This window comes from Sciurus vulgaris (genome assembly GCF_902686455.1).
Source record: "Sciurus vulgaris genome assembly, chromosome: 7".
Taxonomy (NCBI): domain Eukaryota; kingdom Metazoa; phylum Chordata; class Mammalia; order Rodentia; family Sciuridae; genus Sciurus; species Sciurus vulgaris.
This window is the reverse complement of record NC_136467.1, coordinates 14475748-14502950: the sequence shown is the minus strand read 5'-3', so window position 1 is coordinate 14502950 and position 27203 is coordinate 14475748. Positions and strand designations below refer to the sequence as shown.

Sequence of the window (27203 nt, the reverse complement as noted above, 5' to 3'; positions counted from 1 at the left end):
GTAATTACACTACATTTTTCCATACCCAAAGCAAAGTCTGAGCACCTCCTTTAAGTAATGAGGTGCCTGCATGGGATTGCATGCTCGTGTGGAAGACCTACCCTGTGCTCCTTAATGACCTTTTCACTGCCTTCCTGGGGCACCAGCTTGGTCTCTCGCTCCAGCTCAGCCTTGCATTCTTCTATAAAGGCTAAGAATCTCTTCTTCTCCACAGCAATCTTCAAGTGCAGCAAATGATAAGGAGCCTCTCCTTGAAGATCCTGGGTTCCGAAGGAAAATCCAAGAAAACAAAACCATGTTCCTTGATTGTGTGCATTTCCAATTGAAGTGGCGAAAAAAGACTTAAAACATTCGCTGTACATTGTACTTTTCTAACTACTGGGGTGGCAGTGGGTCCTTTCAAGTATGCTGTGGGTCAAGTGTTTCTACAGTGATCTTTTGGCTTAATTTTTACAATAGCACTGCTCAGAGGAGTGTTCCTGTTTTACAGATTAGACCATCAAGGCTCTAGGGAAAGTGAAAAGCTAAGGAAGAACTGGAGGAAATCCTATTAGTATCCACCCCCTCACACACCAAAAACAGACGAACAAACCAACAAAATCCAGGATTAAAGAACCCAAAGGAGCTGACCGCCTGCCTTGTCCTCTGCTTAGACCATGCATTGAGAAAATGAGCAAACGAGTGTGCAAACGATACAGAACCTTCTAATGTTCTTCTCTCTTGATACAAACATGGACTTCATTATTACTTTTAGTTCTATAACTTATTAATCTTAGTCAACTTGTATCCTATAGGACTTAAAAGGATTATTTTAGGAGACAATACTAATTAATGACAAAAACGAACTTGAGCTATGAAAAGACAAGGATACTTCAATTGCTGTCTCTATCCATAATGCATTTAAGGTATGTTGAACTTCGAAGGCACCTGGAGACCTTGAATTTCCCTAAGAATCTTTTTTTTTTTTTTAATGAGCCACTTACATTTTCAAATTTAGAAAGCAAAAGTGTATCTCTTTCCACTGTGTCTTTTGTATGCACAAAAGGGGATGTTTTAGCCCATGTTAAGGAGATTTAAAAAATCTAGAAAGTAACTTAACAGGTGGAGAGGGGTTTAGCTGTCTGCTTGGTAAACCCTGAGGCTCCAAGAACTGTTCGCTCATTCTCCTGTAGCCAGGGCAGACGTCTGCCGTCTGTGAGAGGAGGACAGTCCTCAGCCGTCTCAAGTGTACTGCCACCGCCTCTGCAAGCTGACATGCCCATCGGGCTCCCTGTGCCTGGCCAAGTCTTCCCTCCCACAGTCCCTCCGCAGCACGTGACACCCAGTCCACCGGGCCCCAACGGCTCCCCAGTTCCTTCACTTGCACACCCTCCGGCTTCACCCTCCTCTCCACCCAACACCTCTGTTTTTTCTTTGAAGTCCTAGCTCAAAATGGTCACTGAATTCACTCCTCACCAGCCTCCAAGTGGGTCCACCTCTTTCTTTCAAAACTTTCATAATTATAACATTTATACATTTTCAACTTATTATATACTATAATTTTATTATTTGCAATTAATTATCTCCCTAACTGAAATCTAATTTTTTTGTGGGAAAAGGAATATGCTTTGTTCATCACTCAATTCTTACCCAACAGATGTTTTTATTTATGTTTTTAGAATGCAGTTATCTATGCTGGATGATATATATATATATATATATATATATATATATATACATATATATTATATGTATATATATATATAATATGTTTATATATATATATAAACATATAATTAACAATTAATGATTTATATTATTAATCTAGTAGTATATTATAGTAGTACTATATTATTATAATTACAGTAGTTTATATATAGTACTATATATACAATGATTTCATGATATATGTATATATAGTAATTTCACCAGTAAATCTATCATGATTTATTCTTCTGAGAAGAGTTTATTAAGTGTCACTTGAATAAATTAAATGCCCTCATCACACTTGCTGGAAAAAAAAGAGTACTCAAGACATATGATAAAATTGATGCTACTATAAAACAGGCACAATAAAATTCTATCACAGTTTATTATGTTTTGCTCAAGTTCAGTTTTTTCGGAAGTAGCTGAGGTGCCTTTCTGTAAGTTTTTCGATTTCCTCGCCCCTGCTTCTCTACACCCTCACGCTCTCTCCCTTCACTCCTGAAGCCCTTCCCAGTGTCCCCAGGCTCCGACTCACCTTCCATTGTTTATGGAGCTTCCTAACAGCCTCCTGCAGCCCCTGCTGTTCCTGCTCAGGGAGGATGTCTGTGAGCTCATCACATGCTTTCAGAAAAGCGTTGAGGACCCTCTGATCCAGCTGACTGAAAAACTCCTGGCAGGGAAGAGCCAAAGTGGTGAAGATGATGGGCAGAGAAGCCACATGTGAGTCAGCTGCTGTTCGCTTTGACAATTGTGAACAATTCCTGCTTGTTCCCCTCCCCCCAGGGATAAACTATAAGCATCTATCATTATGAGTCAGAAGTTTTCACATCTGAAATTTGACTACTATTTTTTATACTTGAGCAAAAAAAATCTTTGCAGTTTTCACATTTGGTGGAGTATTTTGAAAGCCAATGGAAAAATCCTGAAACCCTGATTGGATATGATAGAGTTTTGCTTCCTCTTTGGTGAAGTCAGAAGAGCAGGAGAGAAGCCAGTAGTACTAAGCCTCTTAACTCCCCGTTTGTGGACCTTGGTGCATTCCGGGCCCTGGTGGTTCATTATGAGCCTTCCCACATCCCCCCATGTGCACACTTGACGGAACATACACACCGGATGGAATTGTGTCCTCAAATTCCTATGTTGAAGCCCTAACCCCAAATGTGATGGCAGTTGGAGAGGGGGCCTTAGCGGGATAATGAGTTTTAGATGAGGTCACAGGGGTCAGACCTTCATAGTGGGACAAATAGTTTTATTGTAGAAGACACCAGAGAGCTTGCCAACTTTCTCCCATGAGGACATGGAAAAGGCAGCCAGAAAGAAGATCCTCATCAGCACTCTACTGTTCCAACACTCTGATTTCATATTTCCAGTCTCTACAACTCTGAGAAATAAATCTGTCACATAAGACACCCAGTCTATGGTGTTTTGTTATGACAGTCTGAGCAGACTGATACATGTGTAAGGACACAGGTGACCAAGTCTCAGGGTCTCAGTGATTCCAAACAGAAGGTGCCACCTGACAGAGGTGTATAAACTGAGATGCTTTGAGCTTTATGGTAACAGACCTTGACCCTGAGTTCAGAAAGCTGCATCCCAAAGACATTGGTTCATCATTTCAGAGTGTGACTTAAATACATAGCCACTGACATTTCACGAAAAATGATCCAAAATACATGTTCTGAAAATGTCACTGGTATCCATATGACATTTCCTATATTACTAATGTTCATGTATTACATGTTCATTGTAATTTAAACAAGTAGGATAGACATAAAGATGTCCTCCCTCACAAGACTGGGACAAGTTTTATATCAGCTACTGGCCTTAAAGTCATCTCTACCATGGCTTTGCCACTCACCTCTAATAGTCTATTTTCTAGAGAATCTGTTTCAGGAGAATTTCTGAGCTAGATAAAGAAGGAGTAATTTGGAAAGCCTGAATTATCCTGACTCTTTGCTATCCCAGGGGTTTAAGAATGGTCTCAGAAGCCAGTTGTTATGGTTTGGATGAGAGGTGTCCCCAAAGCTCACATGTGAGACAGAGAAGTGATTGGGTTGTGAGAGTCTTAACCCAACCAGTGAATTAATCCCCTGATAGGGATTAACTGAGTGGTAACTGAAGTGGTAACTGAAGTGGAGGCGTGGGAATTGGGGGCGTGGCTTTGGGGTATATATTTGCATCTGGCAAGTGGAGACCCCTCTGCAGGGATCCTGATCACCAGGTGAGCTGCTTCCCTCTGCCACACTCTTCCACCATGATGTCCTGCCTCACCTGGAGACCTGAGAAATGGAGCCAGCCGTTTAGGGATTGAGGCCTCTGAAACCGTGAGCCCTAAAACTTTTCCCCCTCTAAAATTTTCTTTTAGTCAGAGTGGCAGCAAGGAAGCTGACTGAAACGCCACTGAATCAATTGCTCTTGAAGTCCTTTTTGCCTGGCATTTCTCGGGTCTCACATCTAAATGCCCCCATCTTCTTGATGCCCAGCCCTGCCCCCTGTGTTGGATGGGAGTGCTCTTTTGATATTCTCGTCCAAGATGGCCTGCCCATGCGCTGTGGTCAAACGCACCACGAGGGCAGACTCACAGTGTGTTTCCGCAGGAGCTCTTCTGGGTCCCCCTCCTCCTCCAGGCCCTCCTGGGCCACCCTTAGCACCTTCTCCAACTCTGCCCGCGACTCCTCGAATTTCTTCATCAAGCGGCTGTTGGTTTCTGCATGCTTCTTCCAGTCCCCGGTTTTCTTTACCATATTCTTGATGCAAAAAGATACAATCATCCCTTGGTATCCTTGGGGGATTGGTTCCAGGACCCCCAAAGATACCAAACCCACAGATGCTTGATTCTTTTACATAAAGCCTGGCAGTATTTACCTTGACACATTCTCCTGAAGGTGAGAAATCATTTCTCAATTACTTGAATATCTACTATGATGTAAATGCTTTGTAAATATTTACTGTATTGCATTGTTTAGGAAATAATAACAAGAAAAAGAGGCTGTACATGTTCAGCACAGATGGAATTTCCCCCCCAATTATTTTCAACTGATGGTTTAATCTGCAGATGTGGAATCCACAGCTGGGGAGAACTGACTGTAATCATAATGTGATGCTGCTTTCTCATTACTGACAGCATCATTTGGTCAGGTAGCATTATCTTTTTCTTCTTTCTCTTCTTCAAAAAACAGGAGGAAAATACTTAATTATAAGAATAATTAACTCATCAATATTAATGTTAGGGAAAGAAGAAATAAAATGCCTTCTAATACTGGAAGGTGAGGGATTTGGTGGAGAAGTGGAAATTACTTGTTCTCATTCTGTATTTTTGTGGGTTTATGACTCTACAGCAAGGAGAGCAGATTACCTGAAAAGCAACATGAACATCTGCAATCTGTCTTTGTAGCTTCGTTTGATCGAAATGCTTCAACACGTTGCTCAAGGTCACAAACTTTTGAACGGTTTGACTGCCTTTTTCAACGAGCCCCAAGGTTTTCTTACAACTTTCTTGACAAGCTAGCAGCTCCTACAAGAAAGGGAAAACCCACGAAAATATTAAATCCAGAGAGACTGAAAAATAAAGGAAGAAAAGGAAAAGGAAAGGAAAGAAGGGAGGGAGGGACAGAGGAAAGATTATAAATAACAAGAACAGCTTTATATAGCTCTGAGGCTTTTGATCAGCAATAAGTAACACCAAAAGCACAGAGGAACATTTCTTTCCAAAAGAACTCAAGTGTAAGCAATTACTGAAGTCAATGCTTTTCATAAAAGGCATTTAAATGTCACCAAGAGCTTTTGGAGATTTTTATATTTCACACACATCTTATTAACATTAAGAAAATGACAGAGCATCAAAATTGTTATTCATCCAACTGGTTTATTGAGAGAACAACCACAAAATTAATCTACATAATCAGGTTTTAATCAGACTAAATTAATTTAACATCAGTGAACAATCACTTTACTGAAATACTCAGATGTAGCAGATAATGTATTATTTGTATACCCTAAACTTATGACATTTGAATTTCTAAGGTTCACATGCTCTCAGCCTTGTTAATGAAATAGTGGACTGTAGATTCTAATTTTTAAAATAGGCAGCTGACAGGTAGGTCTGGGTGTCACACACTGCAGGATGAGCAGGGGTGACTGACTGACAGGCCTTGCTCTCTGGCTCCCAGCTGACATTGTAGCAATTTTGACAGTAGAGAGTTGAAATGACCCATCTAGGGAGGTAGAGTTACTTTTGCCTTGAATCCGCAACATATGAATTTCAACATCCTTAACTACATTGAAACAAATATATTTCAGACTTCTCATTTGGATACCATTTTTGGTCATCTAAATGCACATATTAAGAGTAGAACTTTTGTTGTTTGGTTTTGGCAAAAAAGAAAAGGAAATATTCTTTCCTTTTGAAGACTTAGGAGGTTTAAGGAATAGCTAGCATAAGTTAAAATTATGTCATGAGTATTGCTAAATCTTATCATTAATAATAACAAATAAAGATTGATTATGCAAAGGTTATTCAATGGCAATTTTAAGCAGTATGTAGGAAGTGGCACCATGTACCCAGTGAAAGAATCTTTATAATATGAGGAGATGTCATTAACATGGGGTTTGGTGATAATGATTATGGCTTCACTACAAATAGCAATAATAATGCTACTAATTACAGAACACACATTATCAAATATAATTATGTTTTTTTTCTTTAATACCCGGACATTTTAAAATAAGGCATTGTAATTTTCTGTATCAGACCTAAGATCTGAGGTATCTGGGTGACTCATTTTAGATCCTTTGCTCTTTCTAGGAAGTGAACTTGCCTCCTTCCAGAATCCATTTCAATTAATGTGTGGCAACCTTTCCTACATTAGTTTCACCTACATCTGATAGATGGGTTCATTTTTAATAAACCAACTAAGTCAGTCAACTAACTAAAACACTCAGGAGGCTACGCATGCAGACCTATTCACTAAAAATGAGACCAAAAAAAAATCAAGTATCACACCAAACACATTTTCAGAGTTTTATGGTTTGTGCAAACAGACTGATTCCCAGGGTCAAAGAAAAGATAATGTAAGATATAGATTATAAACACTTGTTAGAAATGGAATGAAATTATTTATTTTGAAATTATTTATTTTGTATATATACATATATTTGTATATATATTGGTATATATACATATATTTTGTAGATATACATATATTTAAATATATGTATAACTCCAAAAACTCAAGAGATGGAGAAACATACACTATTTTAAATGAAATTCACTATTTTGCCAGTAAGGTACCAGGTAATGACCAAAGATGTGCAGGAAACAGTACTAAATGACCCCTCCCCCCAAAAATGTCCATATAAAGATGAAAAACTATAAATATATATTTTCTACCCTATAAAAAGTACAAGGGAGTACAATTTATTTACACTAAACTTTTTGTGGACTTTGAGAAACCTAATTCCTAGGTTCACAGGTATAAAGATAGTACTAGAAAATTAAATACAAAGCAGAGAGGATAACAGAAGATCTTTTCATTGTGGGGGCCTGTTTTGTTTCAAGATGCAATAGTGGACTTGCTTCTACTTTGGAGACACTCCTTGTTTCAGAGAGACATTGTGAACTTTCATCATCATGCTTGGAGTTCAGAAGGCACAGCAAGATGAGCAAGGAGCAAATGCTCATAACTGCCTGCTGAGTATAGCCAACTTCAAAGAAGCCAGAGGCGAGCACTCAAAACACACTTGCTCAACTCAGGGAATTTCATTCAGAAGATTAGAGCCCAGCTCTGAGCCCGGACAGCTCCCAGCCCCTAGACTGACTGCCCCCTGCAAATAGGTCCAACCCCTCTACCAGCCTGCCTTTCATCTTTAGACAAAATATGCATTTCTGTTTTGGGTTACTAGTACTGTATTATTCTAAAAAAATGTTTTTTTCTTAACCAAACTTCTATTACAGTAAGCAGCACTGCAATCTTATTACACGTACTTTAAAATTATTATATTTTCCAAAATGGAATTTTCTTACCTGATGCTTTTGTTTAAAAAGGGCACTAGATTGTGCCTCGCGCTCAAGAACTGTTATAATTTCATTTATTTTCCCAAGTAAGTCATAGACAGATGTTATGTGCTTTTCTAATTCCTCCAGTGGAACTGACAGCTGCTGAGACTCATACAGAAGTGGGGAGTAGCACTCTTTGACCTTTAAAAATATAAAGACAAAAATCCTGTGAAAGGCCTTTAGATGTATTACATGGGCAGGGCAGTATGCATCACTCTCAGGAACATTTTATTTAATGACATGGTCATTTGGAATTTGTGAATTTCTCAAGACACATTTCTTATTGATATTTCCTCTATGAGGTTAAATTTTGGTGTCAGAAATCCATACTGCTGTACCACTGAGACAAATAAATGACTATGGGGTTTTCTCATGAAAATTCATCTAAGTCGTCCATCTGGATAGCACTTTTCCATCTAAACTGTGGTTGTTAGGGAAGCAGATGGCATCAGATTCCCCTTCATAAACCATGTGACTCATATTCACTTTGAAATCTGACCTGAGATCGTCACATGTTACTAAGTCACTTCGATGACCTGTGTCCTCTGGCTTTATTTTCAGAAACTCTCCTACTTGAACTCTGAGTCCAGACAAATTTAGGCACCTGCTAACTCTCTCTTCCCAGATACCCCTGCATTTTCCTACATCCCACCAATTTAATGACGGATACTCCCAGGCCAAGGGATCTCTGTTCAGGTCAAACTGGCCCAGCCCTCACCTGTCACTTGTCTTTAAAAACCGTGTTGCTAGTCTATACATCTGCATTACCTTCATGATGAGGCCATAAGATTCTGGCATTCAAGCGTTCTGTAGACTGTCTGCAACCCACCTTGATGTTGGACTCCAGGATCCACAGTTTTCCAGGAACTGCTCAACCTTTATATTTTACCTATGGTTGCCTCCAACTATCATCATCATTATTATTATAACTATGATTACAAGCAACTATTAATACTTTCAGACAAGAAAGGAAAATAAATTATTTATTATTAATTAGTAGATTATTCTTTGGTTTTCATAAAATACAAAGATGATAAGCTAGATATAATCAATAATATCCCAAAAATAATCCTCGAGGAAAGTGGATAGGAAAACATTTTGTTATAATCTTAAATACATAATCATATAAGCTGAAGTATTTTCATGTTCTAGAATACACTGCCTAAAGCATCCTTCCTCTTCTTCCTCTGAATCAAGACTGCTAAAACTTGAACTAAACCACAAGAACCTATGAGTGTGCAGAAAAGCAGTGAGCTTTATTGATTTTTCCTGGTGCAACAGAAAATCCATCAAGACGCTTCATCTGAACCAGCAACAGAAAAACATAAAGGCTTAGATGTGTCTAAAGGTACAATTTGCTCTCTCAAGTCTTGCCCTAAACTACACCTGGCTCAGGTTAAAATGTGTAAGCCCAGATGTGGCTGCTCCAGCAGCCAAATTACCAATCTGAAAATGTTGGCTTTGATTGATTTTATTTTTATTTATTTATTTTTTTTGTTTAAACTGGAGATCAAACCCAGGGCCTCATGCATGCCAGGCAAATGCTTTACCACTGAGCTAATCCCCAACCTAAAATGCAACTTTGAATTCTTCCTACAGCTTGGCAAATTTTGCTGGCAGCCAGTATTATTATTATTATTGTCTATTATCATTAAATTATAAATAATTCCAACTTGAATGTTGAATTAAATGAATTGAAAATCAACTTTATAATATGTACTAGACTGAAAAAGTTCTTTTTTCATGACTAAGGTTTTTCCTATTTCCACTTTTTCTTTCTTCCTCTTTTTTGTTAATTCTCTACTACTGATTTCGCTTAGTTTATTCTCTTTCTACTTTCTCTCTCTTACTTAATAGATAGGTCTATTTTCTTTTCTTTTGTTTTGCAATTCCTTATCATGAAATGTTCCTATTCATTTTATAATCATTCCTTTGTTTTACCATAAAATCACTCAGTCTAAGTAGATTTTGCAAACATGCTATCTTCCTAAAATTAAAGTTTACATAGATTAAAGACCCCAATGAAACTTCTAAAGCTTTTAAGGAAAATCCCCCAGTTAAGTAGGAAAGACCTGGCTACTCCTTATATCTATCTAGTCCCTGCACAGAAATGGCAGAAATGGAAATATCTTAAGCCACAGGGAGTTCTATGAATGAGGAGGGCAGAATTTCACTGCTTTGTGGTTATGTCAGCAGAAAAGAGCATAAGCAAGCTTAGAATGGGGGTATAGCAAATAAATCTCACCAAATTTTCATTAAAATATCTGCTTTCCTTCTCTTCCTCTTCCTCTTCCTCCTCCTCCTCTTTGTTTTATCACATTTATCTGTTTTTCAAAATACTTTCTACTAAATGTACACTAAAGTATAGCTATTGCACTTCTAAATTAACAATAGCTAAGAGGATAATTACTAAGAGATGATACTTGGTATCAGCATCATAGTTTTATTTTAAAAATTCATAACAAAGTTCCTAAATCAGAAATCCCAATAGAAAACAAAAGCAGGGTTGCTGACTGGGAGCGAGGGGACAGGAGGCAAGCTGAAAGTGGCTTTGGTGCCACTCTGCATGCTGTGCGTGGAGATGTTACTCTCGCACCTTGGTTAGTTGTTCTTTGAGTCTGGACATGGTTGCAAACATCTCGTTGGCTTCTTCTTGGGGGCTCTCTTTGGCAATAAGATGTGCTGTCTTTGTGATCATCTTGTACTGAGCATCCATCACAGGCACCCTCTGCTCAATATCCTGCATGAATCATTGAAACAGCTCAATTAACACATGACACATACCTTCTTAATTTCATGATTCTGCAGAAGGCAGAACAAAAATCAATATGCACTGTATGAAATTCTATATGCATAGTAAAATTTTGAGGATACAAGTCATTGCTTTCTTCATTATTAATATATAGGCAATATTATACAGATAAAAACTTTCCTTTCAAAGATATCATTGTTGCCATAAAGATTAGGGAAAGTAATCTTTATGCTTTCAATGAATATGTTAATGTAGTATAGAAATACTGCATCATGTAAATGTATATTAACAATGTGGGAAGTTCTGACTTTAAAATTTAAACTTATTTTTTTCTTAAAAAATTAAATATTGTCATTGCAGAAAATTTACAAATTAGAGATACTAGGACAATGAAATTTTAGGTTACATATAGTCTTCGCACACAATGATAGCCAAAGCCAAGATCTCATCATTACTTTATTAATGATTCTTTCTAGAGTGTGAGTATACCCATCTTTTTATTTTTACAATAATCAAGATGATGACACTGTGTTCTGCTTTACTCACTTAACAATATACTATAAAATATTTCCATGCTGTTAAATCAGGATATGTGAACCTATCAAAATGATGCCCAGGAGGAAAAGAGACAGCTTTGGTAATGATCTTGTAACCTTGCTGATCTTTATTTTCACAAAAGAATGGATTTTTCATTTTATGACCCAAAAACCCCTCACCTCCAAGTCTTGAATTAATAACTTGATATTAATAAAAGAGACTTCTAAGGGCTCAGAAAACTTCCTATGGGCTTCAGTGGTGAATCCAGAAAGGATAGTAACACAGTCTGTATATTCCTTCTTCATTCTGTCCATCTCATCTGCTCGAGCATACTGTGGAGAAAGGAGGGGGAGAGCATTTGAAAGCCATTAAGCTGTAACTTGAGAAACCCTCAACCTTCACTTTGACATATTCTCATATGCTCTTGGATTGTTATATGGTAAGAGCCTCTAATTTCTGATTCTTATTTTAGATAGGTTTGAAGTAAGTCCAATTACTTTGAAAGAAGAAAAGGAACCAGTATAGCAATGCAGAAGTATGACTTGAAAGTGAATCATTCCATACAAGTAGGCTCCATATGTTAACATAATCCTTAATCAAACTCTACACTGCTGTAACATTCCGCCATTACAAATGGAAAACAAGGAATAATCAACTCTAGCACATATTGGTTCTAAACACTTCTTTATTCTGCCTTAATAAGCCCATGCTATAAAATAAAATTGCCTCTAAACAGACTGCTTATCACCACATTTGCAAAACATACACGTTTGAAGTGGGAATAGATTTGAAACATACTTGCTTGACTTCCATAAACAACTCCCTCCACCGCCCATTGAGCAGTAGTAATTGCTGCTTAAGGTCACGGGAAACCATCTCATCACAAGTTTCAATTAGAAAATTGCCGGCCTCATTCATGGCAGTGTGCTGCTGAATCCAATGAGGCAAATTTCGAAAAAAATCCTAAACAACAAAGAACATATGCTATGGTAAACCATTAAAACCATTAATCAAATATTAGTAACAGATAGGAAAGTGACCAAACTATGAAATATCTGCATTCTAAAAAAAAAAAAAAAAAACTGCAATCTAAAGTTTGTGGATATTTTAAGATAAGCCTTAAATCTCTTTCAAAATACAGAATTTTTAATAAAATTTCAAATATGAACTAGATGCACTGAGTCTCTTTTTTAATTTTTAAATTGTTTTTGGAGATAGGGTTTTGCTATGTTATTCAGGCTGGCCCTGAATTTCTGGACTCCAGAGATCCTCCAATTATTTGGGACTATAGGTACATGCCATTTTTCCCAGCCCTTAGCATCTTGTATAAGAATAGCTCTCCTCTCTCTTTTGCTGAAAACATAACAGAACATGGTGATTCTTTTTTTATTTCCATTTGCAGTTGAATAAACAATCAATATCTGTGCCCATCAGAGATTTATGCATGGTATTCAAACTAGGAAACACCAGTGCCAGGGGCATTAAGAAGCATAATATATAACAGGGAAATAAACAATTTCTTAAATTTTTAAAATATATTTTGAACTGCTTTTTATTTTAAAATCTGAATATATTCCTATGTATATATACATATATAAAATATTAAGATAATTAACAATAATGGAGATCAACATCAAGTGAAACATTTATAAATTAAATATTTGGATCAAGAACATCATTAATACAATAACATCCTTTGAATCTTATTTATTGCCAAATGCGCTGCCTTAAGGAAATAAGAATGTTTCAAACTCATTTCAAATTAAATGCGTGTGTTCACACATGCACACACACATACATCACAGTAAAAACCAAGGAAAATTCAAACTCCATTTCATAAGCCATGTGTGGGAGGATTTTCTACATAAATAGATGAGAACATTTCTGTTTCTGGTGGTTACATTCTTTGGATCAAATTAACACATATGACATCTACTAGGGCACTGCTGGTCTGATCAGAAAAGCCAAGATCTGAATAGGTACATAGTTATTGCCTTTTGTAGACATACAAAAATATTTAATTCATATGAATGAAGAATGGTAAAACACTTAAAAACAATAGATTTACTTGTGCAAACAATTATATATTATCCAATTCTGGGTGGCAGGCAATAATTTATTCTTATTTATTTATTTACTTATTTATTTGAGACGGGATCTTATTATTTTGCTCAGGCTGTCCTTGAACTCCTGATTGTCCTGCCTCAGCCTCCTGAGTAGTTGGAATTTTTAGGCACATGCCACTATAACTGATAGCACTAATTCATCTTAATGTATGTACCATATTTCTTTATGTAAGCCCAGCATTTTAATCTTTTACATATAAATTGATTTTCCATTGAAAAATGCCATGCTTTCATTAAGAAACATATACATAAGCCAATCCATTGATATTTACATGTAAATGACATTCAAGTGAAATAGTAACTCCCACATGCACACACACACATACACACTTGTAACTGGTGAAAAAAGAAATCACTTCCATATAGACTGAAACCCTTGATTGAAGACTGATGAAATCCAGAATGGAATCTTTAAAGAGATAAAAATACGGTGGCCCAGCTGTTTGATTGGTGTGCACTACCTCACGGATTCAGTTCTATGTTATTCCACTTTGTTTTCAGCCTCTGTTAAATTAGGAAATACATCAAGGGCAGTACCCAAGACACTATCCTCCATGTACAGACCTGGCTGGGGGAACAGGGCTCTTCATTGCTCAGGGAATATGGCTGACCTTCCATTCATTTATTACTCTTCTGAATATAAAAGTCATATGTTGGATTAACCAGGTTGGGGACTGTTTTAACTGAACTTTAATTAGCTAGTATTTATTGGTCTAAAATAATTTACTCACCTGAAGGTGCAACGTTTCAGGCAAAGTGAGAATTCCTGAGTCATACTTGCAAATATATAACACCCCTTAGTGAACTATGCTCAAAATAATTGTCTCTCATAGCCTGGCATGGTGGGCCACGCCTGCATTCCAGCAACTTTTGAGGCTGATACAGGAGGATCAAAAGTTCAAGGTCATCCTGGGTAACTTAGTGAAACACTTATCTTAAAATAAAAAAAGGGCAGAGGAATCTAGCTTAGAGGTAGAGTATTCCTGGGTTCAATTTTTAGTACCATACATAGAAAGAAGATTTTTCCTTTTGTATGAGACAGTCTTACCTTCTTGGCAGTTTCTGACTGACTTAGCATTTTTTCAGCATCCTCTAGCCAGGCTTGAAGACTAGCCACCGTGTTGCCATAGCGATCCCAGTTAGAGATCACTTCCTCCAGCATGCTCCTCACACTGCGTACTTCAACTGAGAGATTCCTCCACTGAGCTGTGGTTTCATTCATGAATTTCATCACATTCTCAGCTTCTTCCACTGAAACAGATAAAACCAATTACAATTCTTATTTTGTATTTAAAATCCTTCATGATGTTTTTCCTATGCTCTTATACATTGATGTGCAATAGTATCAATCACAAATGCTAGAGGTCATTTCCAATTATTATGACATATGTATAACTTGAAAACAAATACATTTTACAAATTGTATCTTCACACTAACATAAGCTCTCATTTTGCTGATTGTGATATTCAATTATTCCATTATTTTGCTTTTAATCCTTAGAATTTAAAGTAGGATGAAAATTGCAACTTAGAAAAATGAATGCTTATTTTGCTTCTTAGTAGATGACTACATACACACCATACACACAACACAAGTATAATTGTGTGGGTTAGACACTGCGCAAAGTCAAGAAAACTGAATCTAATAATGTCTTCTCCGAGACAAAGGCATGGTCACGCAAAGACTTTTCCAGAGAAGAAAATTAATCTGATCCCATAGAAAACTATGGATTGTAAATGCTGATGCAGTCAATGCTGCAGCAAATTCTGCAGTGTGTTTTACCTGAACCATCTGCTTTGACGTACATCTCAGCTGTCTGTTTCAGGATCTGGTATGTCACTTCATATTGCTCAAAGAACTTGCTATTTTCTATGAAAGACTAGAAAAGGAGGAATGGGTGGTTAGAACAGAGGAAACATGGGGCTAGTGTAGAAATGCCAAGTCATTTTCTTCAATAGAGATATGTAAGTATTTTACCCAAATTTGCCAACCTCACTCTTCTTGAAGATATGAAATTAATTCTACTGCCACAAATGACATAAGGTTATTCTGAGCATATAAAATGGTTCTATGCTCTAACTCAGCACTAGATTGAGAAAATAAGCTATTTGTTTACCACCCAAGGATTTGCTCTTTGATAAGACACATGTTTCTCCAGAGAACCTGGATCTAACATTTAGAAAGCACTAAATTTGGAGGAACATTTTATGTGTCCCACTGAGTAGAAACTGCATGAGTCTGTTGTTCTTTGAATAGTAGTTCTGGTGACTGCTTTGAGAAACTTCAGATTATAAATACATGACAGCATGTACTTAAAATAAAAAGTGGAAAAACTTAAATGATCACTTATATCGTCTATGTTATTGATGGCTTCATATTTCAATTATCTAGAATAATAGTTACAAGATATAAGGTATCTATATCTATATGTAATTTACATATCTAATAGAGTCATGTGTCAGCAAATGGATACAATAAAACTGAGAACATGCAGAAAACATCTTAGGTCAATTTTACTATTGTTAATGTTATAAAATAACTCTTGTTTCAATGATTATCCTAATTCCTATAAAGTAGAAAGTTAATGCAGTTATCGTTAAAAACACATCCAAGTATCTTGAATTTCTTCTAATAGTTTAATGGATTCTCATCATTTAAATTCATTACAATTCTTGATAGGTGTCACCATCATTAAATGCAAAAATGAGTCTTCACAAACTAGCTGAAGTCCTGTGTTGTTTGCTGATGAATGCCTCTATGAGGATGCAAAAGACCAGTGTGCAGATGCGAAACTCATTGTACATGAATTGTACACAGACATCCCTAAATTTTTACCAATATTTTCCATGTTTCATGATAAAATTTTAAAATGTACAGAATTCATATATAATTTAAAACATAAAATGTAAGTATAAAAATTTAAAACATGTAATATACTATAGATCATTTTAGGTTTATCAAGCCTTTACTTATAAATTAACTAGTCTTCAGGAATAAAGGGAATAGAGAAAGCTGTGAATCACATGGAATGAGAAGTTCCATGATCACTATTTTATTCAATAACTGTAATAGGCTTTACAATTTTCTTTGAGAATTGTGTAAGACAATTTCTGGCTTATTCCTTATTTAGCCTTATTTTCTACTTCTACTTCCCACTTGAGACAAGAGTAATTCACTGGAATTTAAATTGTGAATAATTTAGCCAAACAAGCAAACCATGATTTTGTCAAAAACAAGCAAGCCATGATTTGATCAGAAATGGAAAACTAAATCTAATGTTCAAGACACTGTTGAACAAATTGAAGAAATAATTATATTTGACAAAGTTTAAGAAAATAGTGTTTAAGCTTGGTGAAAATTTCAAGAAAACAACTATTTTAAATGTCCAAAAAAATAATAAATAAAAAGGCAGGAAGGAAGAATCATGCCTACAGTAGGCAGGAAGACCTAAATACCTACATAGTCCAGAACAGATTACAAACTAACTGAAAATCACTATGGAAAAAGCTTATTTCCAGATTCATTTTTGGTCCAAGGGGAATATTTAAAGAATGCTAGAAATGTAGGAATTCATTAAAGTATTTTTGAACTTTCTTACTAAGAAAACTAGGTAATTAACTTTTGAAAGAAGGTAAACTTGTTATTTTAATTTTTTTATTGATCCATGTAATTTGGTTTCTTTTTGTCTGAATATGGAGCTTATATAAATTGTTTTATCTATTACAATCACTTTAGCAAGAGAACTAGTAAATTGCCTTTTTACTGTAAACTATCTGGTCATATCCATCAGGAAAATGCAAAATCAAGTATGAAGAATGAATATTTTATATAATAAAGGGAGGATTAGTTTACTTCTTTCAAAATTAGGCTGGAACTTAGATATAAAATTCAACAAATAAGCTATGTTAGGGGACTTTTAAAATTAATGGTACTTCAAGGAAAATAAGCTACCTCTTATGACACTAAATTAAAAATATTAGTAAGTGATCAAACATACTCTCACAAGATAAATATAGATACAATAAATAAAAAGCTCATCAATTGCATTCAAAGAAAGCTAGGCCAGATAATTTAAGATTTTTAAAATAAATTTTGAGAAGTGGTTTCATCAGGATTAGATTTACATTAATAAATTACAAATAATAAAACAAATATTCACATTTTTGATATTGCACCCACACGGACCACAATTCCAAGAGTTCTTCCTTTCTGTTACATGAAACATTGCAATGTTATTTTCTTCTACTGTGTGAAAGTTGAAGCATGTTTAATGAACATGGTCATTACCAACAATTTTGACAGCAAGGACCAAAATAGTTACCTTCAGATTATGTCACAGTATGTAAACATTTATCAATAGCACATGGCCAAACTTATCTATAGTGAGCATCTGTAAAGTATTTTCCAAGAATTTCTAAGCACTCAGCAGCCACGTTACCAGACCTATGAAGACCATTCTCTAATGACCTTAAAAAGTGTGATCTCTCTGTTTTCCCCATGATTAAGATTAACTGAGAATTCAGACTAAGGAAAAGATAGTTAGGGACCCTTTATAGCCTAAATATTATTATGATAGACACATAGCAACACATGGCTCATTACTATGCCTTATTTTAAGGAATCAAGGAAAGGACTACATTTAAGAAACTGACTTCATGATTTTATTGAAAAGCCTTGGTGATCTTTGAAAGGGCCTGTTCTAAAGAGAAGGACTTTCCCTAAAACTCCAGAAAGGTTGAGAGATCTATGGGGTGACATGTAAAATAGTATGCATCAGTCTTTGTTCCTCAGAAAAACTCCTGTGTTCTATTATCATTATCATCATTATTTTTATTACAAACTTAGGAAATTTCTAAAACTTCTGAGTTGGCATTCACAGTCATGAGTAACAGTAGCCAGACCACGATTCAGACACATCTCTCTGTGACCCATGAATGATGGCCGCGGTTCAACAATCTTCCTCTGAGCCCACACCTCGCCACCTAGCATGCACATAACAGTGCTGGCCAGGATACAGTTTGCAAGTGCAGAACACTGTCATGTCTGGACCAGTACGAAACAGAGCTGACATTGTGTGAACTGTGCTCTTCGGTTCACTAACGTGCAAGATACATCAATCTGGTTCTTTTCATTAACTTTTTTTTTCTCACAAATTATTTAGATAGTAATAGTCAGTAGTCTTGCAAAGGGGGAAGATTTGGATTTAAGTTCCAAATCTACATCTTACCAACTGTGCTGCGTGGAGCCCATGACTTGGCCTTCGAAGGACCCAGTCCCTCTGCCCTGCTTATTGAATACAAAGCAATTTGGAAAATACCCAGTCCAAAGGGCCATCAAGGAGACCAAAAATGAAACTCTCAATACCCAGTTATTAAAACTATTAAGCAAAAAATGACCTTTAAACCCTTTATGAAAAGGAAACATGAGCAATAAGTAGGTATTCTTCACTAGGGAATAAGAATATTAGGGAATGTTCCTTAAAACATTCTGTATATATAGGATAATTATCAAAGTTATAAATAATTGTGGAAGTTGCAAAGTAGCTTGCAATTAGCAGCTTAGTGAACTCTTTATGTAGTAGGCAGGATGTGCTGACTTTTTATCATTAATAACAATTCTCTATTTATATATCCTTTGAGAAGTTCAAAGAGAATTATTAATATCATTGTATTGGAACATAACCTGGTGAAATACTCCCATTAGGTATTTAAATCTGATTGGTTATTCTAAAATAACTAGAACAAAGAATGAATCCTGTATAATTAACTACCAGGCTCAGAATGCATCATTTGGTATGACTAAACCTGAAAATATAAAAGCATATCTATATTTAATATTTAAGAGACTAATAATTTCTTAAATTCAAAAATTAAAATTTTCATTACCTTCCAAAATAACTATAAATTAATAAAGAGACCTATTATAATAGATTTCACATTTTTTGATAAATGTTTCCTAGACAATTTTAGTTTGGAGAAAAAAATTTACTGTAAACCAGTTAAATCTTTTTGTTTCAAATACATGTTGCTCACACATCGCTTAGAAAATGAACTGAATATGTTGAAAAATAGATTATTGTTCTCAGATGTTTCTGTAAAGTCATAATTTCCAAAAGTATTCAAGCACAATGATTATTAATTCACTGCAACAGCTCAGGTTATGTTGGACTTATGTTTTAAAAGTCGATCAATTTAGCATTTGGAATTTGTGTTTAAACATAAATGGAAGAACAGAGGGCTGAGATACCTATTAATTATATTAGCAATCTGGGGCTGCAAATAAATTTGGGGGGCATGTTTAATGGACTAAGAGGAAATAAATTGCATTTACTAATATAATACACTAACTTCATGTAAATGAAACTGCTGGTTATAGAACAATCGAATTCTTTCATTAACACAAGGCTAGTATTTCAAGTAGATATAGGATTACCTCTACCAGTAGCCCAAAATATGAGATAATCTTTGAAAATTAAGTTGGTAGAGATGCATACAAAAATTTTTACTCTGTCTGGATGCACTCAGGACCAAGGAAGCTCAGGGAATGACCATTGAGACACACAGCCCTAATCCAAAAAAAAGTAGTTCCAGTGTGGACAACTGAAAATTGTTCTAAACTACTTCCAACTGGATTTTAGAAGACATGAAGATAATCTTCATGTATTGAAATTCAGTTTCAAAGGAACAATTGGGTTCCAATCTAAGGTTTGGGTAAGCAATCCAAAAACATTTTTAAGCAATAAAGCCCAGTCACAATGGCCCCATATGATTAATGCAGCAAACCTTCCTACAGCATGAAATTTTAAAGAACAAATTCCAGAGAATAAAAGTTTTGTATTTTAGATGATTTGTAAAGCTCATAACCTTAGATCTAATCCATTTAACACACTGACACTTTAAGTTTAAATTCAAAATTACGATAATAGTGTCAACTAAACTAGCAAGTGTTAAATGCTAACTGTATGGGTCCTCCGATTTCTCTGTTAAGGCAGACTTACGATGTAGTTTTGTAGAAGCAGCTCCACAGACTCTCGTCTCCCGTACTTGATGATCCAAGACTTTAGCTTTGACTCTGCAAGAACCAGTAGTGAGAGCAGACGATACTTTAATTCTAGAAATTCCATTTTCATTAAGTGTAGCTCTGATGTGGAGGAAACAAAGTGAAACCTAGAAATGAAACAGGGAGAGTTCACAGAATGTAACTAATAGTAACAGAACGATGCTTACTTAACCTGTTACATGGCAGCCTTAAATATCCGGCAGCCACAAGGTCTTCCAAACTCCATCTGAGCACTGTCTGGGGATTGAATTCCTTTTCTTGCTCTAGGTTTAAAGGCAAAATATTACTGATTGAAGCCTTTGAGTTAGTTCTCTCCCCTGCCAACACATCTCTCATCTGTTTCTTTTATAAGCTGTTTTTGCAATATTACATAATGTTCCTTACAGTACTGAGTAAAAATACAGCCTATGAAGAAACCATGCCTGTGATTTCCAGGCTGTGGGTACATCCAGGCTGAGTCTTTTCAGTTAATAATATATTAGAATGTTGGCATTCTTAGCATGTATAACCAGAGCCTACTTTTCATTTACCAAAAACAAGCATCTATTTAAAAAAAGAAACAAATGATTAATTAAAAAGAAAAGGAATGTAAAAAATCATCTACCTAGCATTTTTAAAGAAGACTTCTTTTTAAACCAGACAATTCTCTTACCTCTCGGCCATGTCCTCTAATTGATCAGGTGGCACTGGGATCCCGTTGACAGACCTGGTCCGATAGATTTCATGAAATGCTCTTTTGTGGGCATCTGTGTTTTGAAGCAGATCCTAAGATACAATTTTAAAAAAATAAAAAACCAGGAAACATGTTTCTAGGAGGCTGGGAAGCATAATTTTCAGCCTGCACGGATGACTCAATGTATTCCACAATCTGATCCTGCTGCCACATTCATATGCAGCCTGGTGCCTACCACAGGTTTTACCTTGAGCAGGAGCCTGGGGCTTGTGCACAAGACACCGTGCTAGAGCTGTGTCTAATAATTATGGCATCTTTTAAACACACATGACACTTAGACAGCAATGCATTCAGACATTTTAAAGGTACATGATCCAAAGGAAAATGTAATTATTGCTATAGACAATAATTGCAGTATTTTTCTCTTTCCTGGGATTTGGGATATATTAGTTTTTTAAAAGCTTAAAAGTAAGCACAACAGATTTAACCCTTTAATGGCAAGAAGTAAAAGTCTTTCTACTGTTTTTTTTAATCTTGAATGTGTGCAGGTTATTTTAAGTAAAATTTGCTTGCCATCTCAAGAAACTGAGCAGATTACAATATGTTTTGAAAATACTGTTTTGGTTCGAAAATGTTCAAGTGCAGGGGATATTCCATATCATTTATTTAGGTTAGTCTGAATCTTCCTTGGTTTGTCTGTGGCCATTGTTTTACCATCTATAAACTTATTTATAGAGAGGATCCATGTTTTTCACAACCCCTAGCCAATTTCTCACACAGACACAAGCTAAGAGTGAGGTGAAAAGAGTTTTATGTAGCATTTTCTATAGTATAGTTAGTTTCCCATTAGCAGAATAAATACTCAACCACATGTCACCAATTGAAAATTAAGACACATGAGCCCATCAAAATGACAACCTAAAATTAGTGTTGCGTCTCTCATATTAAGACTTTGTAGATCCACTGGAGAAAACAGATGCAAATATAACACAAACCTAACAACAATTGAGGGAAGAAACAAGTGAAGTCTTTATATTATAAACTGAAATGTTAAGGCCCGTATGTTTGTCCACCTAAGCGACATCTCAACATTATCAAAAACCTCAGGGTCAACCTATGATAAATTTTGCAATGATTGTATTTTGACGGAAGCCTGTAGATAACTATAAATGAATTCACGAGTCTTTGTGCCAGGTGGCGGGTCCTGGAGCAGCCACGACCTGACCCCAAGAGAACAGGAGTGACAGGCCCGTTCTCAGAACCTGAGGGTGAGCAGTCAGTCACTACTGCCTTTATCACACAGTGACACATTTCTGTGGTTTATGATCTTGGCTAATTTCCTCAAGTGACAGCAGCAAGGCAAACTTGGAGCCATCACCAAAGTTAGCTCTGATTTGCTCTACCTGACAATTTTTAATAGTGTGTGCACTACAAAAAGCCTTTACAAGATATCAAAACAAACAAAAACATCTTCACACATATGATAAAAGAACGTCTACGGTTGGCAGAATGTTACTACTTCCTTTGAAAGGCTCTTTCATTGTAAAACAACTCTACATGTTGAACAAACCATGTGATTTTAATTCACCCTGCTGAGTTCATAAGAAACAAGCAAAAAAAAAAAAAAAAGTCTCCCTTAGTAAATCATGACACCAAATGATCATACAGCTTGATGCCAAATGATCACACAGCTGTGGGCAAAATAAAAGTGAAAAATGAGATTGTTCTGGACAAGTAGCTACACACTACTGCATGAGATTGAGTCTTGGAAAATGAACAGGGTAAGACACTGAAACTATGATTTCCTCCTTGTGGCCAGAGCTTTTGACCAGTGTGAATGTGCTGCCCCAGCTGCCAGAAAATACAATAGGAGGGAAGCAAAAATCACCAAACACAGGAAACAAGTCACCATGAGTGACAGCCAGCAGAAACAGCCAATTGATGGCACTAGAGAAATGCCTGTCATTTAATACTTGACAAAAGTATGTAAGTTAGAGGGAAAATAATCTGGATAAAATGTTCTTAATTCTTATATTTTCTTATATTATTTAAGAGGGGGTTAAAAGATTAACTTTCAATTTTGTCAAATATATATCATCAAATTTCAAGAAAAAATACACTGTGCAACCAAAACTAATAACTTTCAAGACACTAGAAAGAAAACTATAGAATAAGAAAGAAAACCCAGTTAGCCAAAAAACAAAACCAGACAAGACCTCCTCCATCAACTTTTAAATAGCAAGAAAGTAGAAAAATAAGGAGGAGCAGGAGGGTAGGGGAAGAGAAGAGGAAGAAAACCACACGGGTAAATAGAAAGCAGACTAAGATGATAAAAACAAATTCAAGTACATACAGCACATCACTACTCAAAAATAAATATGAATGGGGTATAAACTTATAAGTTTAAAGGGAGAAATTGACAGTTTGAAGAAAGAATTAAAAATAGATCTTTTGCCTTTTGCAAAGAAATGCACATATCCATGATGATCATGGATAGCTTGAAATTAATAGAAAATTACGTGTCAGACAAGAAGTAACTGAAGGAAAGTTGGTATACATGTATTGACATCAGACAAAATAGATTTCAAACCAGAAATCATTAAAAGTAATTAATTTCTTAATAATGCGGCTTACAAATTACTGGAAGATACATTAATCCTGAACTTAACATACCTAGTAGGACTCAAAACACATAAAGCAAAAGCTAATAAAACTACAGGGTGGGGACAGAGCACCCCAGTGACTGAGATGGCCCTAAGGGAGCAGCGGGGCAGCAGGTTATGGGGTGAAAGAAGGAGAAGGAGGGGAAGGCTACCATGGAGCTTTTGGGGTTTATTCTGAGTAGATGGCAGCCTGGTGGGAGGGGGTCAGGAGCAGCGTGGCGAAATGATCTGTGGCGGGCAGAACCCGGGGCCCAGGGTTACACCACGTGCATCCAAAGATGGCGACTGGCAGAGAGCAAACGGCGTTCTGAATACTCATGGAGAAAGGCAGAATGCGTTTACAATTGGCTGTATTATAATCAGTTCAGCTGCCTAGCACGTGGACAGACATACTTTACATGTATGCTCGAGCGAGTGATCGCTTGACCTTTAACAGGATTGGATGGACATATCTGGTTACAATTGCTTATGCATGAGACTGCTTATATATTGAGGGTGTTATTGGAATAAACGGGAAGCTGTTTCATGAACTTCTAAAGAGTACGTGTCTTTTGTCCCGCTGGTCAGGCCGAAAGCTCAAGAAACGGCTTTCCGTAAGCGGAGCTGCTTGGAGCCGCTGGGCAAAGAAGCCGCGGTCTTTCGTAAGAGCAGCGCGAGCCTCTTGAAGCAGCCCGTAGGCAAGCAGCAGCGGCTTTCCGCAAGTGGTGGCCCGGACTGGGATCAGACGAGGATCGAACTGGAAATTGGTGAGCACTCAGGTATAAAAAAGAAAAACAAACAAACAAAAAAAAACAGTTTCACTAGCGTAATTAATGAGAAAGTTTCCCTATTTGAGGAAATGGTGGCCTTAAGGTTTTAACAGAAGAGTCCCCTACAGAGGGATTATTAACAGAAGATTCTCCTAGAGAGAGAATATATTGAAAGGCTGCCCCAAGAGACAGCGAAGGACGTCCCATAACAAATATGTGTAAATTAATGTTTGTGTTACCTTTTCTTGTTTGGTTTCTGTTTGTTGTTATAGCGTTGTGTACATTAGTTTGTTTTTGTCTGACTTCCAAAAAACCAAAATCTCAAAAACAGTTAAGAGAAGGGAAAAAGATATTAGAAACTGTAAAAAAAAAGAACAATCAAATCAAGCTTCTGAAAGAGAAAGTAGATGTTCAGACTCTGAGGAACAGGAGCAATCAGAGACAGAGCTGGAAGTTACCTCAGTGGCATTTAACCCCTACCGTGCCACGCCCTCCGGTGTATAATCCAGATCATCACTCTTTTTCAAGTTGTAAGGGCGCATGTAATTGCTGCACAGGGGAGGCCCCCAGACAGTGGGCTGATGTAGAATCTCGATCAGTGTTCCCAATACTCCCAGTATTTGAAGATCAAAACAATCAGAGAGATCATCAAATATTAGATATAGACCTCTGTGCCTCTGCCAGAGCAGTATTAACTCCAGAGATGGGAGTATAGCCAATACCAACTTCGGTTGTTGGCCCATTACATAAAGGAACAATGGGACTAGTTCTGGGGAAGAGTTCTTCTGCTTTAAAAGGATTAAATATTGTCCCTGGAGTTATAGACCCTGATTTTACAGGAGAAATAAAAATCCTTGTTTCTTCACCAAGAGGTGTAGCAATAATAGCTCAGGGTCATCGCATAGCATAATTGTTGGTCTTACCCAGTTGCTATGATCAATATCTAACAAAAAATATTATTGGGGGAAATAAAGGGTTAGGTTCTACTGGCCAAAATATGGTCATGTTAACATGGGGTTTAAAAGATAGGCCCATGACAAAGTTGGTGATAGAAGGCAAAAGTTTTGAGGGCTTAGATACTGGGGCTGACAAAAGTATTATCAAAATTACAGAATGGCCCAAAGCCTGGCCACTTCAGCAGGCAGATAAGACTTTAAGGGGATTGGGTATGGCTTCCAATCCTAACAAAAGTGCAGCCATATTAAAATGGAAGGTGGCTAACCAGGAGTTATTGCCCGACGTAATGCAGTTGCAGGCAATCCTCAATGGAATCTAAACATGCTGACAGGCCAAGGACCATATGAAGGGCAAGGTAATCAGATTAATTTCCACCCCAGTGTGTATCAACAAATTAACCCTCAACTTTTAATCTATCCTTATATGGATGATATTTTGCTAGCTCATAAGGAAAAATCTTAGAGCAATGTTATAATTCCTTACTAGAGTCACTTGAAAGATGGGGCTTACATATTGCCATTAATAAAGTACAAATGACAGACACCAAAAAGTTCCTGGGATCTATTATAAATCAAACTATGGTTAATCTCGCAAAAATTACTGTTCAGGTGGATGAACTTAGAACTTTAAATGATTTTCAAAAACTTTTGGGTGATATTAATTGGATTAGACCTTACCTTCATTTACCCACTTCAAGTTTGGGCCCCCTGTTTGATATTCTTAAAGGTGTTTCTGACCCTCTTTCTAAGCGAGTGCTTACCCCTAAGGCTCGAACAGCTCTCAAGCTTGTTGAAACAGCTATGGAAAAGGTTCATCTTGATCATATTGACCTAACTAAGCCTTTATCATTCATTGTCTTGGCCACAAATAAGTTACCCACAGGAGTGTTTTGGCAAAGGGTCCTATTCTATGGGTTCACATGAATTATGCCCCTAACAAGGTCTTAGCCTTATTTACTGAATCTGTGGCAGAATTAATCCTTAAGGCATTAAAAGTATCCCTTTCCACCTTTGGATCACATCCCTCAACTATCACTACTCCATATACTACTGATCAGATACAATATCTTATTAATAATTCAAATTCATGGGCTGTAGTCTTTACTAGTATTGCTGCTGTGTTTGACAATCATTTGCCATCTGATCCTCTTCTCCAATTTTGGAGTCAACATCCTATAATTTTTCCTAAAGTCACCCGAAAAGAACCTATTACAGGAGCTACCCTTTACTGATGGATCAAAAAATGGTATGGGTGCTATTACTATAGATAATGTTACAGAAGCATTGTTGTTTAATACTCTATCTGCACAACAAATGGAACTATGAGTAGCTATAGAAGTATTCAAAACCCACCATGAGTCTTTTAACCTATTCTCTGATAGCAAATACGTTGTTAATGCTGTTCAAAATTTAGAATTAACTGGTCTGATTTCCCTCACCTCCACTATTACTAAATATTTGCAAAGTTTACAAAAACTTATTTGGGACAGAAAAAATCCTTTTTTTATTGGGCATGTTCGGGCTCATACTGGCCTTCCAGGTCCTTTAAGTTTACACAATGAGTTAACAGACATGGCCACCAGAGACCCAAAAATCTTTAATACACTTGAAAATGCAAAAACTTTTCATTCCAAATTTCACGTAAATGCTTCCACTATACGCACACACTATAAAATTACTAAGGCAACAGCTCGAGACATAGTCAAGTCTTGTGCTAAATGTGTTACATTTATTCCTAATCCCTCGTTAGGAGTAAAACCAAAAGGGCTTCAGCCCAATCATATTTGGCAAATGGATGTAACTCATTATTCAGAATTTGGAAAACTACAATTCATTCATGTGTCTATTGATACCTTTTCAGGATTTATTATGGCCTCTGCACTTACTGGAGAAAAAAACCAAACATGTAATAACACACTGTTTGCACTCTTTCTCCATCCTAGGAG

At 36.5% G+C, this 27203-nt stretch overlaps 1 protein-coding gene across 2 annotated transcripts in view; it reads right to left on the bottom strand.

The window, feature by feature from the left end:
• The window catches only part of SYNE1 (spectrin repeat containing nuclear envelope protein 1), a gene marked incomplete at its 5' end in the record, with an annotated part of 439816 nt that overhangs the window by 273769 nt on the left and 138844 nt on the right, over positions 1 to 27203 (bottom strand). For both annotated transcript variants that reach the window (XM_079147945.1, XM_079147948.1), the window contains 12 exons: positions 102 to 260; positions 2222 to 2356; positions 4269 to 4433; positions 5042 to 5200; positions 7709 to 7882; positions 10338 to 10481; positions 11210 to 11362; positions 11829 to 11993; positions 14205 to 14407; positions 14940 to 15036; positions 20155 to 20323; positions 20869 to 20981. In XM_079147945.1, the coding sequence (XP_079004071.1) occupies positions 102 to 260; positions 2222 to 2356; positions 4269 to 4433; positions 5042 to 5200; positions 7709 to 7882; positions 10338 to 10481; positions 11210 to 11362; positions 11829 to 11993; positions 14205 to 14407; positions 14940 to 15036; positions 20155 to 20323; positions 20869 to 20981 (1836 nt within the window). The remainder of the gene's footprint in view (positions 1 to 101; positions 261 to 2221; positions 2357 to 4268; positions 4434 to 5041; positions 5201 to 7708; positions 7883 to 10337; positions 10482 to 11209; positions 11363 to 11828; positions 11994 to 14204; positions 14408 to 14939; positions 15037 to 20154; positions 20324 to 20868; positions 20982 to 27203) is intronic.